Source organism: Rhinoderma darwinii, chromosome 7, assembly GCF_050947455.1.
Source record: "Rhinoderma darwinii isolate aRhiDar2 chromosome 7, aRhiDar2.hap1, whole genome shotgun sequence".
Taxonomy (NCBI): Eukaryota; Metazoa; Chordata; class Amphibia; order Anura; family Rhinodermatidae; genus Rhinoderma; species Rhinoderma darwinii.
The window spans coordinates 32412125-32427033 of NC_134693.1; the positions used below are offsets into that span (position 1 = coordinate 32412125).

A 14909-nucleotide genomic window follows, 5' to 3' on the forward strand; every position below is an offset into this window, starting at 1 on the left:
TCTTTGTGAAACTAAAGGTCCTTGTACACCAGCCCATTTTGGTCGTAACAACGAGCGCCGTTCAACGAGACAGCTTGTTGATTGATGCTCGTTTGCTCCTTTTATAAGAAGCTATTATCAGTAAATTATGGGGACGAGCATTCTTTACTACGATCGCTCGTCCCCATACATTTCTATCATGTCGATAGCACAACTCCCTGTTTACAAAGGGAGATGTGCTGCCGACAACGATAATATTTTGTGCCACAGAAATTATACGGTCAGACTCGGCTGACTCGGCTGATCGTTGCCCTGTTTGCACAGGGCAATAATCGGGAACGAGCATTCTATGGATGCTCGTTTGCCCGATAATTGGCCCGTGTAAAAGAGCCCTAACACTTTGCCTCTCTCAACTATTTGTAGCCCTTTACTATTAGCCCTTTACATTGTTCTAATTCTCTGCCAGTAAAATCTTATACTGCTATGTATTAACAAAAGATATCAAGTCCACACTGTTGGACTTTGGCGTTTTTTTTGCAATGAGAAGAACATCTGTAAAATTGAATTTGTTTGTCCCCTTAAACCATCTATGATATAACAAATTTATATTGACACCTAACTTATTAGACTAAGCAATGAAAGCAATCTGAACCCAGAACTAAAACGAAGATGTAAAATTTAAAAGTGACTTAAAGTGTTCTATAGGATTAGAAAAACATGACTGCTTCCTTCCAAAAACAGTGCCACACCTGTCCACAGGTTATATGTGGTATTGCAGCTCAGCCCCCATTCACTTCAATGTAGCAGAGCTACAATACCATACACAACCCATGGACTGGTGTGGCGCTTTCTCTGGACAAAAGCAGACATGTTTTTATAATCCTATACAACCTCTTTAAATACTCAAACTTATTTTTTGGTGACATTTTTTGATAGCTTTAAGACTTAAACATTATTATTTGTGACTATACATGCATTCTAACTAGCCAAGGGTAGGGGTGAATATCCAGCCTTAGATTAATTAATGAAAGTAGATTTTTAAGGAATTTACAAACCCAAAGGGGCCTCTAGTTTTTGTGAAATTTGTAGTTGCATTGAATGAGCGCAAACTGTGATAAGAATGTAACATATCTGACTGGGTGCTTGTATTCATATTTACTGTAAATTAAGGAAAAGTATGGACTGCCACTTTGAGGGGAAAACAAGGAATGTATGAGATTAGGAAATACCGTATAATCCAGGGGAATATCATCCAACACTTTTTCTTACTGCACATATTGTATGCTTAGGTTGTAATAAGGGTGACCTCTACCTTATAAGCCACTTTATTAGGACATCTTTTTCCAAGGCCTAATGGTGGTGACATGAGAGTCAGCATTTCATACATCTCTGTATAATGGATACGGCCACTGGTTATGGACAGGAGGAGCCAGAGAAGGATGAAGGGGGTAAAGTGAGAACAATGGAGCAAGCAATGAAGGGACAAAGAAAAGCGCGGGCATATCCAGGGAAGCCGAAACCAAACCAACAATAAAAAAAACAAAACAACAAATATAAAAACAAACAGGAAACAGAAAAGAAAGAAGGAAGGAAACAGAAGAAAAGACGGAGGGGTTATTAAATGCCTTCACCCCAGGAGCAGATTCAGGCGGGGTTATACCGCACTCATGCTTTAAATTCGACTTTTTCCACCACACCAAAATCATCTCTTCTGTTTTTTGAGGATTACTACTTCTTTATTGCAGTGATGCTGCAAGCATGTCAGATAGTCGTCTGCAGGCTCAGCCTCAGAAAACAGCTTCTCATGTACCGGCCATCTCCACAACATTTACAGCCAGCTGCGACTACTGAGCTGAGAATATTGAGGGAGCCGTGTATCCCATCTGGGTATCATTTATCTTGACCAGTGAGTGCAGCTGTGATAATAGATCGTAAAGTAGGGAACCCGCAGTTGCTTCCTCCTGGCTGTTAGATGGATCTGGGCATGCACCAGTGCAAAGCATACTCCAGAATGCATATAGGAAAGTTTTCATGCTTTCTTCCTTTATGTTCCTTCAGCTCATGCTAAGTTCTAAATTTTAGAGTCAACCAGCTGCCCCCCAACACCAGTAACCCTGGACCTCTGATAAGTGTGAATATCTGAGATTATTATTATGCAGTTCAGATTCATAGGCCCAAGAATCACCAATTTCCTTGATCAATTGTATTCTTAAAGGCTTGTAGTAGATTTCTAACTGACAATTGTAATTTCCATACATTGACATCCAGGTTACTATATACTGTTGTCCATACTATACCTAGAGATGACACCTTTCCATGTCACTTTTATACTGTCACACCACAATTAGATATCAAAACCTTCACAGATGTTTATTAAGATGCTCTTGAGTCCCAGGGACTAGCTAGGGTGCAGCTGCTGATTTTGTAGGACTGTTAGGGAGTGAATATCACTATATAAACCTGGAAGCAGCAGCCCGAGGTCCCTTGCATGGTGCAGTAGTGGAGCGGTGGAGGGGTAGGGACAGTTAGGTGAAGGGAAAGGTGGGAAGGTAGAGGTAAGCTATGCCCTTGCTGAGTGGAAAGGGCAGAGAGACTGGGCACCAAACCTTGCATGCCACCCTGTAGGGGCAGTTCTCTCCTAGGCCGAGCGGAGGCGAGATGACTCGGACTAATTTGTACATATCCTTATAGGGAATCCTGCCACTGGAAGAGAAGCACAGGCATGTTAATCAGAGCACAGCTCAAAACCATGAAGTTGGAGATTCCTCCATGGCCAGAGGCAAACCCCCCACAACTTCAATCACTGCACCATGAGAGCTCCTGAGGCAGGAAAATGTAAAACCCAGATACTGCAACAAGACTGCAGGTCATTCTGGGACACGGGCAAGAGAATGGGTAAGGGAAGGAAACAAATATATATATATATATATATATATATATATATATATATATATATATATGTATATATATAAAAGTTTATTTTACACAATACAGTTGGTAAAATCATGACTAATAAAGGCACCTTGGATATACTATGAATCTTTATAGAATCTATGACATTTATGTGAATTTTGTAAGTTTGATAGTGTAGTATTATTAGGAAAGTAAGATAATTTACCATGCAGCTCGATCATATTCAGCCCAAATCCGAACAAACTCATCCAGATGATGTGGACCCAAAATGGAAGAGTCTCTTGTCAAGTATTCAAAATTGTCCATAATGACAGCAACAAATAGATTTAACATCTAAGGATTAAACAGAAATGTATATATATATATGCAATGTTAATATATAAAATATTGCAACACACCACATGTCATTGTAACAAAAATACTTCAAAAAAGAAAAAAATATTCAGGCACTGCTAATCTGTGTCATACATATGACTGCCTAGAAGATCCACATGCACATTTCAATGGTGAAACACCTGAGAATCAGCACATCACCTATCTACCTGTACTACATGTACTGTACTGCTATCTACCTGTACTACATGTACTGTACTGCTCTCTACTTGTACTACATGTACTGTACTGCTCTCTACCTGTACTACATGTACTGTACTGCTCTCTACCTGTGCTACATGTACTGTACTGCTCTCTATCTGTACTACATGTACTTTACTGCTCCCTACCTGTACTACATGTACTGTACTGCTCTCTACTTGTACTACATGTACTGTACTGCTCTCTACCTGTGCTACATGTACTGTACTGCTCTCTATCTGTACTACATGTACTTTACTGCTCTCTACCTGTACTACATGTACTGTACTGCTATCTACCTGTACTACATGTACTGTACTGCTCTCTACCTGTTCTACATATACTGTACTTCTAACTACCTGTACCACATGTGCTGCACTGCTATCTACCTGTACTACATATACTGTACTGCTATCTACCTGTGCTACATGTACTGTACTGCTCTCCACTTGTACTACATGAACTGTACTGCTCGCTACTTGTACTACATGTACTCTACTGCTCTTTACCTGTGCTACATGTACTGTACTGCTCTCTACTTGTACTACATGAACTGTACTGCTATCTACCTGAACTACATGTACTCTACTGCTTTCTACCTGTACTAGATATACTCTTCTACTCTCTACCTGTACTTCATGTACTGTACTGCTATCTAGCTATACTACATGTAATATACTGTTATCTACTTGTACTTCATGTACTGTGCCGCTGTCTACCTGTGCTACATGTACTATACTGCTCTCTACCTGTGCTACATGTACTATACTGCTCTCTTCCTGTACTACATGTACTGTACCGCTCTCTACCTGCACTACATTTACTATACTGCTCCCTACCTGTACTACATATACTGTACTGCTTTCTACCTGTACTACATGTACTGTGCCGCTCTCTACCTGTGCTACATGTACTATACTGCTCTCTACCTGTGCTACATGTACTATACTGCTCTCTACCTGTGCTACATGTACTGTACTGCTCTCTACCTGTGCTACATGTGCTATACTGCTCTCTATCTGTACTACATGTACTTTACTGCTCGCTATCTGTACTACATGTACTTTACTGCATGCACTCTTATTTTGCAATCTAATCGGCACCATATTAAAGAAGACACAAAAATTCGGAAATAATCGGTATCATATTAAAGAGGACACAAAAATGCGGAAATACTATCTATCTATCTATCTATCTATCTATCTATCTATCTATCTATCTATCATCTATCTATCTATCTATCTATCTATCTATCTATCTATCTATCTATCTATCTATCTATCTATCATCTATCTGACTGTCAAGTATAGTTCATTGATAACATTATGTATTTTCAGGACAACATAAAGAGCTGTAATGTGTGTAACCGCATTTCTTCCTTTCAACAATAGTTAATATGCAATATTTATTGTCTGTTGAAATCCATATTTAATGAAGCTTTAATTATTTCACAGATGTGAGCTTCCTTGATCCCTTATTAAATAATTGAACATTTGAATGTGTTCTGTTTTTGGCAAATATTATTTAACTAGGACAAATGTTTCCAGACAGCTGTCTGTCATCCCCCAATGTAATAAAATGAGATAAGGACCCTTCAGTTAACAAAAACTGCTGGCATAAACCTTAGAGGCCTAATTAGTATCAAACATGAAAAGGCTTCAGACATATTAATTTAGCCCATTTTATTGTTAACTTTTTTCCAATTTTATTTCAGAAATTTCTGAATGAGATCCTAATCTTTAATACTAATGATTAATCACAGCAAATATTTAATCTATATTTAAAAAATAAACTTTGGACAAAACTGATACACTATCAAACCAAAAAAGAGAAGAAAAGGTCACGACCATGTACTTGAAAAATTACAAAAAAATCCTTTATTAATGTCAATTAGACACATACAAGCATACAAAACTAGACAAGATAAAAATAGCATAACCCTCGCAGGATAAAAGATGGAATCAGAACTTTAAAACAGCGGAACACCAAGATAGTACTCCGGTCACTGGATCGCCCAAAGTGCTAAAGTGCATGCATAGTAAGATTTTAAACTGGTGAAAAGTATAACACATTTGCACAGATTGGTATATAAGCATATATAAATGTAAGTATAACATATTTACACAGATTGGTATATAAGCATATATAAATGTAAGTACAATAGAACAATCAAGTCTAAGCAACAATATACCTACACCTGCAAAGTATGGGAATAGCCGGGAGATCGAGAACGGGGATCCGCTGCTGAACCCAACACACGTTTCGCAGATGTTTCGTCAGGGATTGTTGTCCAACACACCCATGGAGCCCTAAATAGTCCCTCCTCACAAGTAGTTTCATGTGAAGCATAAACTGATAATGAGTGATTGCCGTTTCCCAAAGGTGGACCTGTGTTCGGCAGCGGTCATCAATGACAGCCGCCGACACACCCTGCCAGCCCTCGATAGCGTCCTATCGTATATCACCATAGTATGGATCCCCTCCTCTCGTGTACACCCCCAAAAGCCGAGCCACGCAGGGCGGGCGGGAAGCGAGTAATCACTCACCCGTCCCACGTGGCACGACGGCTAAGGGCAAACACCGGGAGCGGAAAAAATAGGAGAAGATACAGGAGTATCAGACCTAAATCTACCCACTTTATTAGTTTAAAAAAACCAGCACAAAAAAGTGCAGAAAAAGTAGTAAAAAACTGGATACGCTGGTGCATACTAAGCCAAAGCGTCACGTTGCCAGGCAGCAGTGCAGCACAGGAACAGCGGTTGCTGTCCGAAGTGCTGAAGATAGTAAAAAAGCAGTCAGAGCGACGGTTGCTGTCCAGCCCTGCATGGCTCGGCTGTTGGGGGTGTACACGAGAGGAGGGGATCCATATTATGGTGATATACGATAGGAAGCTATCGTGGGCTTTCAGGGTGTGTCGGCGGCTGTCATTGATGACTGCTGCCGAACACAGGGCCACCCTATGGGAAATGGCAATCACTCATTATCAGTTTATGCTTCACATGAAACTACTTGTGAGGAGGGACTATTTAAGGCTCCATGGGTGTGTTGGACATCAATCCCTGACGAAGCATCTGTGAAACACGCATCAGGTTCAGCAGCAGACCCCCGGTCTCGATCTCCCGGCTATTCCCGTACTTTGCTGGTGTAGGTATATTGTTGCTTAGACTTGATTGTTCGATTGTACTTACATTTATATATGCTTATATACCAATCTGTGCAAATGTGTTATACCTTTCACCAGTTTAAAGACTTATTATGCATGCACTTTAGCACTTTGGGCGATCCAGTGACCGGAGTACTATCTGGGTGTTCCGCTGTTTTTAGTGTTCTGATTCCATCTTTTATCCTGCGAGGGTTATGCTATTTTTTTTTAATCTTGTCTTGTTTTGTCTGCTTGTATGTGTCTAATTGACATTAATAAAGGATTTTTTTTATTTTTTTCAAGTACATGGTCGTGACCTTTTCTTCTCTTTTTTGGTTTAATCAATCAGTCACTTGGACCACTGGTATATTTGGGGTTAATTCTCGGGTGTCTAAAAACTGATACACTATGTTATACTAAGTTCAGGTTTTGACGAGGCGGAGCATGACCCAGTGATTTAAAGTACATGAAAGAGAGAACCCCCTGTGTCATGCACCGCCCCTCGGGCCCTGCACTGGTCATAACACAGTGTATCAGTTTTGTTTAGTGTTATGTTTTCCAAAATTCAAGGTGGCTCCGTGTCTCTGTTTTTTGTTTCCTCCTAATTCCTTGTACCTTATAGTTACGAGCAATGACAACATACTGTATGCTATATATTCTGAGAAATATATGTGCTGACATTATTGAATGCAATGTTAAATACTTTTGTGTCAAAAAAGACAAAAGTATAGAAGGTATGATACCTTTAATGGCTAACCATAAAAGTTCTATATGCAGCTTTCAGAGCACAGAGGCTCCTTCTTCAGGCAGTTTACAAATGAATGTCTTCGAAAAAAGCACAACATTCAGATGTTACACAAAGACAATTAGTACATGAGGTGATACATCATTAAGATAAGCCGGTGGGGGGGGGGGCATAAAACTGAGGCTATAGGGGTGATGACTTAGGAGTTAAGGCATCTGGAGTCAGTCTGATGGGGGATGTGACTTGTGTTCATGTAGTGGCTCATAAATCCAGGTGTTAGATTGAGGCCTTGTATCAATGACTGGAATTTTATCATCAGCTTGAATTCCCAAATTTTACTCTCTGTGTTGTTTTTAAAATTACCCTTTAGTATTAGGACTTTTAAATCTGCCAAACTGTGATCAGGTACAGAGAAGTGTTTTCCCACGGGTGTATCCACCTCCTGTTTTATTGTATGTCTGTGAAGGTTCATCCTGGTTTGTAGTTTTTGTATGGTTTCACCAATGTAGATTCCTTTATTGATGCACCTTGTACACAGGATCATGTACACTACATTGGAGGATGTACAGGAGAACGTGCCAGTGATTTTATAGTCCTGCTGCGTGTTTGGTATGTGGATGGTGTTTGATGACAAGATGTTGGTACAGGTCTTGCATTTTCTACTGTTGCAAGGAAACACTCAGCAGGACTATAAAATCACTGGCACGTTCTCCTGTACATCCTCCAAAAAAACTATAAACATCTGGTATCGCCGTAATCGTATCGCCCCGCAGAATAAAGTAAATATATGTCATTTATAGCGCACGGTGAACGCTGTAGAAAAAAAAGAATAAAAAAACAATAGTAGAATGACTGTTTTTTAGTCACCACGCCACCTAAAAATAGAATAAAAACTGATCAAAAAGTCGCATGCACCCCAAGAAAACTACAATGCATTCCTTAAGGGGTCTAGTTTCCAAATTGGGGTCACTTTTGGGGGGTTCCCAATGTTTTGGCACCACCAGACCTCTTCAAACCGGACATGGTGCCTAATAAAAAAGAGGGCTCAAAATCCACTAGGTGCTCCTTTGCTTCGGAGGCCGGTGCTTCAGTCCATTACCGCCCGAGGGCCACATGTGGGATATTTCTCTAAACGGCAGAATCTGGGCAATACGTATTAAGTTGCGTTTCTCTGATAAATCCTTTTGTGTTATAAAAAAAAAATGGTATAAAGAGGATTTTCTGACAAAAAAAAATATGTAAACTTCACCTCTACTTTGCTCTAAATTTCTGTGAAACACCTAAAGGGTTCATAAACTTTCTAAATGCTGTTATGAATACTTTGAGGGGTCTAGTTTCTAAAATGGGGTGTTTGATAGGGGTTTCTAATATATGGGCCCCTCAAAGCAACTTCAGAACTGAACTGGAACCTAAAAAAAAAAAACAAATGAGGCAATACTTCGCTTCTCACATTATACTGATAATGAGCCGTGCCCACCCCGAGATGACCCCAGTTTTGACCGTTTGTATAAACGGAGACCCCTATTAGACCGTTCCAGTGCCCGGTTTTCCCAAGCATACACCCCCGAGAAGTGTATTTCTATTGATGAGTCCCTGGTACATTTTAAAGGGAGGGTTCAATTCCGCGAGTACCTGCCGGGTAAGAGGGCAAGGTATGGCGTGAAGATGTATAAGCTGTGAGAGTGCATCAGGGTATACCTACAGGTTTAGGATATATGAAGGAAAGGCCACCCCCAAAACAAACTGCATCCTGGACTACAATAGGTACATGGGAGGGATGGACTTGTCAGATCAAATCCTGAAGCCCTACAGCGCCATGCGGTGTGGTATAAGAAGCTGGCCGTGCACATCATACAGATGGCTTTGTACAATGCGTACGTGCTGCATCGATGTGCAGGCCAGACGGGAACTTTCCTGAGGTGATTATCAAGAACCTAATCTTTAGGGACCAAGAAGGGGGGGCACCCAGTACTTCTGGAAGCGAGCCCACACGCATCGTACCAGGGCAACACTTTCCAGGAGAAGTTCCCCAAACTGGCAAGAAGGGAAATAGTCAATAGAGGTGCAAAGTCTGCTATAAGAGGGCGATAAGGGATGACACAATATATCAATGTGACACGTGTCCCGAATAACCAGAGCTCTGTATGAAAGAGTGTTTTAAAATGTATCATACATCCCTTGGTTTATAATTTACCCCAATTTTACTTACCCTGATGCACTCCGCACAGCTTATCCCCCCTCGTCTTTCCCCTCTGAGCCCTGCTGTGTGTCCAGGCAGCTGATAACAGCCACATGTAGGGTATTGCCATACCCGGGAGAACCCACATTACAGTTTATGGGGTGTAGGTCTCCGGTCAAAATGCTCACTACACCTCTAGATGAATGCCTTAAGGGTGTAGTTATTAAAACAGGGTCACTTCTTGCGAGTTTCAACTGTACTGGTACCTCAGGTGCTTCTGCATACATGACTTCGCACTAGAAAATCCCCAGTAGGCCAAATGGTGGTCCTTTCCTTCTGAGCCCTCCCATGGGCCCAAACGGCAGTTTATCACCACAAATAGGGTATTGCCGCACTCAGGACAAATTGGGCAACAAAATTGAGTATTTTATTTCTTGTGAAAATAAGAATTTTTGAGCTAAAATGACATATTATTGGAAAAAATATATATATTTTTAATTCCCAGCCCAATTCAAATAAGTTCTGTGAAGAAACTATGTGGTCTAAATGGTCACATTACCCATAAATGATTTCCTTGAGGGGTGTAGTTTCCAAAATGGGGTCACTTCTGGTGGGTTTCCATTGCTTTGATACCTCTGGGGCTCTGCAAATGCGACATGGCACCCGAAAACCAAACCAGCAAAATCTGTACTCCAAAGAACACACAGCGCTCCTTCCCTTCTGAGGCCTCCCATGGGCCCAAACGGCAGTTTATTGCCACAAATGGGGTATTGCTGCACTCAGGAGAAATTGGGCAACAAAATTGAGCATTTTGTTCCCTGTGAAAATAAGAAATTTTGATGAAATGTTTTCCAATAAGATGTAATTTTTTATTTTTTTAATGTCACAGCCCAATTGAAATAGGTGCTGTGAAAAAACTGTGTGCTCAAAATGCTAACAACAACCATAAATGAATTCCTTGAGGGGTGTAGTTTCCAAAATGGGGTCACTTTTGGTGGGTTTCCATTGCTTTGATACCCCTGAGGCTCTGCAAATGCGACATGGCACCCGAAAACCAATCCAGCAAAATCTGGACTCCAACAAACATATAGCGCTCCTTTCCTTCTGAGCCCTCCCATGGGCCCAAACGGCAGTTTATCACCACAAATGGGGTATTGCCACACTAAGGACAAATTGGGCAACCAAATGGGGTATTTTGTTCCCTGTGAAAATAAGAAATTTTGATCACAAATGACATTTTATTGGAAAAAATGACATTTTTTTCATTTCACAGCCCAATTCAAATATGTGCTGTGAAAAAACTGTGCGGTCAAAATGGTAACAACAACCATAAATGAATTCCTCGAGGGGTGTAGTTTCCAAAATGGGGTCACTATTGGGGGATTCCTACTGTTTTGGCACCTCAACACCTCTCCAAACCCGGCATGCTGCCTAAAATATATTGTAATAAAAAAGTGGACTCAAAATGCACTAGGTGCTTCTTTGCTTCTAGGGCTTGTGTTTTAGTCCACGAGCGCAGTAGGGCCACATGTGGGACATTTCTAAAAACTGCAGAATCTGGACAATACATATTTAGTAGTGTTTCTCTGGTAAAACCTTCTGTGTTACAGAAAAAAAAATGAATAAAATTGAAATTCAGCAAGAAAAATGAAATTTGCAAATTTCACCTCCACTTTGCTTTAATTCCTGTGAAATGCCTGAAGGGTTAAAAAACTTTCTAAATGCTGTTTTGAATACTTTGAGGGGTCTAGTTTTTAAAATGGGGTGTTTTATCAGGGTTTCTAATACATAGGCCCCACAAAGCCACTTCAGAACTCAAGAGGTACCTTAAAAAAAAGGCATTTGAAATTTTCTTAAAAATATGAGAAATTGCTGTTTATGTTCTAAGCCTTGTAACGTCCAAGAAAAATAAAAGAATGTTCAAACAACGATGCCAATCCAAAGTAGACATATGGGAAATGTGAACTAGTAACTATTTTGGGTGGTATAACCGTCTGTTTTACAAGCAGATGCATTTAAATTCAGAAAAATGCAATTTTTTCAAAATTTTCTCAAAATTTGGCAATTTTTCACCAATAAACACTGAATATATCGACCAAATTTTACCACGAACATGAAGCCCAATGTGTCACGAGAAAACAATCTCAGAATCGCTTGGGTAGGTTTCAGCATTCCGACGTTATTACCACATAAAGTGAAATATGTCAGATTTGAAAAATGGGCTCTGAGCCTTAAGGCCCAAACTAGGCTGCGTCCTTAAGGGGTTAATTATGTATCACTTCATGTACTAATTGTCTTTGTGTAACATCTAAATGTTGTGCTTTTTTCAAAGACATTCATTTGTAAACTGCCTGAAGAAGGAGCCTCTGTGCTCTGAAAGCTGCATATAGAACTTTGATGGTTAGCCAATAAAGGTATCATACCTTCTATACTTTTGTCTTTTTTGACACAAAAGTATTTAACATTGCATATTGTTTCTGGTTAACACGGTACTACACTATTTTTTACGACATTATTAAATAAAATGTATGATTTCTTTAAAACGCCTATATGAGTTTCTATTAGCTGTTCATTCTTAAAAAAATCTGTTATCTGGTGACAGATGCAATTTAAAGGAGCACTATGAGATACAAAGACATGGCTGCTTTGTTCCAGAAACAATGCCACTCCTGTCTATGGGCTGCGAGTGGTATTACAGCTCAGTACTATTGAAGTAAATAGGGATGAGCTGCAATATCACACATATCCCATGGACAAGCGTGGCACTTTATTTGGAACAAAGCAGCCAATTTTCTCAATCTCCAACAACCCTTTTAAGTCACTCAGAGTTTATACTAGTGCTAACCCACCACTTGTTGAGTACATGTTATTTATAGCATGTGTTTATATCAAAGCACAAAACAAAAAAAAACCACATTCAATATAGCAGTAGATTTTAAAGTCAATATATTGTATGTGCATTTAGCGCTTAAAAGAAAATATATTTTTCATAATTAAAACCAGATAGTGAAACCTAATATTTTTTTCTGATCTGTTTTTATTTTTTGATTGTATATTTTTTTATTCTATTTTTTGTACATGATTATGGGGGCAGCCATCTTGCCTGAGCTGCTGTTAACAACATTTATAGATATGCTTTAGAGCAGTCACATGGACCATAGGAACCTGTGAACAGGAGGGGACCCTATGACTTCTAAGGGAGAGTTTTCTAGACATGCTCTGCGACCTGTGCAGAGGTAATTGTGCAGGGAGGAGGAGGGGAGCTGTGTCCATCACCTATTGTCAATGGTGGATCCTATGTTATCTATATAGAGGTGTTACCTTTTATTGTAATCCTGCCTGTGAAGATAATGAGATGACTGCTGAGAAGTGATCACTACAGAACAGGAAGTGTCAGTCTATTGTGAGGCTCAGTGGCCAGAGTGAGAACTCCAAGATTTTAGGCCAATTTTTAAATATAGATAATGACAAAGAAAATAAAAATCACCCAAAATTCTTAAAAAATATGTTTAACATAAAAATTTGATTTAAACAATACATATGTAGCCGTCTGTACCTTGACTTTTAACGCATTAAATAAATGGCTAGATCTCTTATCTTAACTTTTTCAATCACTTTTGTTGTGTCATATCACGCTGCAGCAAGTTATCATTATCAAGTAAAAGATGGCTACATCTGTAGGTCATGTTTTGATGACACATTCAATTTAAGAGGCACAAGGTCTCGCTTAACTTAGGTGTTAATGTCTGACAAAATGTAAGTACATATTATCTGAAAGAAGCAATAGGCATGTGAATAACCTAACAAGAGCCACTGTACTTCCTTTAAGTGCTAAACAAAATGGGCCCGTAATTTGCATTTGGCTGTCAAACACTTTTAAAGATAGCTGCAAAACAGAACTAATGCAATAACAGGATTACCATTATCAGACACTTTCAAATGTCATTGGTTGTGAACTACAGGCCTTACGCTGAATATAATTTTAGATAAACATACAATGGAGCGTAAAGTATTTAGGAAATTGTACCTGTCACTAGAAAACCTTAACAGCTGCCTCCCTATCTGGAGGTGCCGCTTTCTCTACCAAAGCATGAATAATATAGAGCATATGTAATTATATGGAATTTATGCCAAGAAGGGTTTGTTTTCCACTTCACTGTTCACTGATGGGTTAGTGACATTAGTTTGGATAACTATAAGTTATCTGGGTTACAAAACATAGTTAAATGCAAGACACATATTAATGCCTGCAGCTATGTGCACATCAATGATGGTCATGCTCCTTCAGGGAAGGATTTTAGGGCACATTCCCATAGACACCCACCCTCACTGCCCAGGCCAGATTGGGGAACCGGTTGTCCGAAGGGTGCAAGGGAGCTCTTTATATGAGTACTGCATACACTTATCTCCAAGGTGGAGAAGTGGTCATGCACACGTATCTCCTTGTTGTAGTCTAAGGGAGTCGTTGGCTGTCTCCGCAACTCCCATAATTCAGTGGAGAGGGCAGTGGAGATGCCAACAAGCTTATGTGGTAACCTCTCCTAGTAGATTGTTGAGATAGGGGGTTAGGTGGGGTCCAGTGGTGGCATGAAGGCCTGTATGCATTAGTTAGTAAGTGGTTTCAACTTGTTAAGGTCCTGAAATATACTTAGAAATAAACCAATTGACTAGCCAAATTAGTGTTTCTGGTATTCAATTTGCACTTAAAGTTGTCAAACCAATTTCCCCATGTCTAGTAATAGCTAAAGTTTTGCAAATCATTTTATGAATCCTGAAAGTTTTAATTGTCAATTTGGAGAATCAAATACAAGAAGTGCTTGTATTTAAAAGGTTATTATAGACATTTTAAATTATAGGATGGTTCATTATTTGGTCTCTTCACTTACGGATGCAAAATTCTACCTAGAAATATAACTACTCAGTATATAGGGACTGCAATTAAAGATGTTATCCGGGTTATTAAAATTGATGGCCTATCCTTAGGATAGTCTATCAATATTAGAGTGGTAAGGGTCCAACTGTCGACACCCCTGCTGATCAGCTGTTTGAAGGTGCTGCGGCCCCTTCATTTTTCACATGGTTCTCCTCTCCGCGCTGCAGCCCCTTTAAACAGCTGATTGGTGGAGGTGCTGACAGTTGGACCCCTAACGATCTAATATTGATAACCTATCCTAAGGATAGGTCATCAATTTTAATAATCCAGATAACCCCTTTAAAGTCTTATATCACTCAAAAGATTTGCCTATAGGATCCTCATAACGGAGAACTGCCTTAGCTGTCCTTGTGCCTGCCTGCAACTTGGAGAAAAATAAGGCTAAAAACCATTTTCCCTGACTATCAAATTAGTTCCTCTTCATGAATAAGGAAGAAGTCCAAAT

The 14909-nt window shown here is 39.7% G+C and overlaps 1 protein-coding gene across 1 annotated transcript in view; it reads right to left on the reverse strand.

The window, feature by feature from the left end:
• CACNA1E (calcium voltage-gated channel subunit alpha1 E) overlaps positions 1 to 14909 on the reverse strand; it is a 468864-nt gene that overhangs the window by 19599 nt on the left and 434356 nt on the right. Inside the window, exons 39-40 of the mRNA XM_075833132.1 lie at positions 3098 to 3225; positions 1292 to 1388 (exon numbers count right to left, since the gene is read on the reverse strand). Of these exons, the coding sequence (XP_075689247.1) occupies positions 1292 to 1388; positions 3098 to 3225 (225 nt within the window). The remainder of the gene's footprint in view (positions 1 to 1291; positions 1389 to 3097; positions 3226 to 14909) is intronic.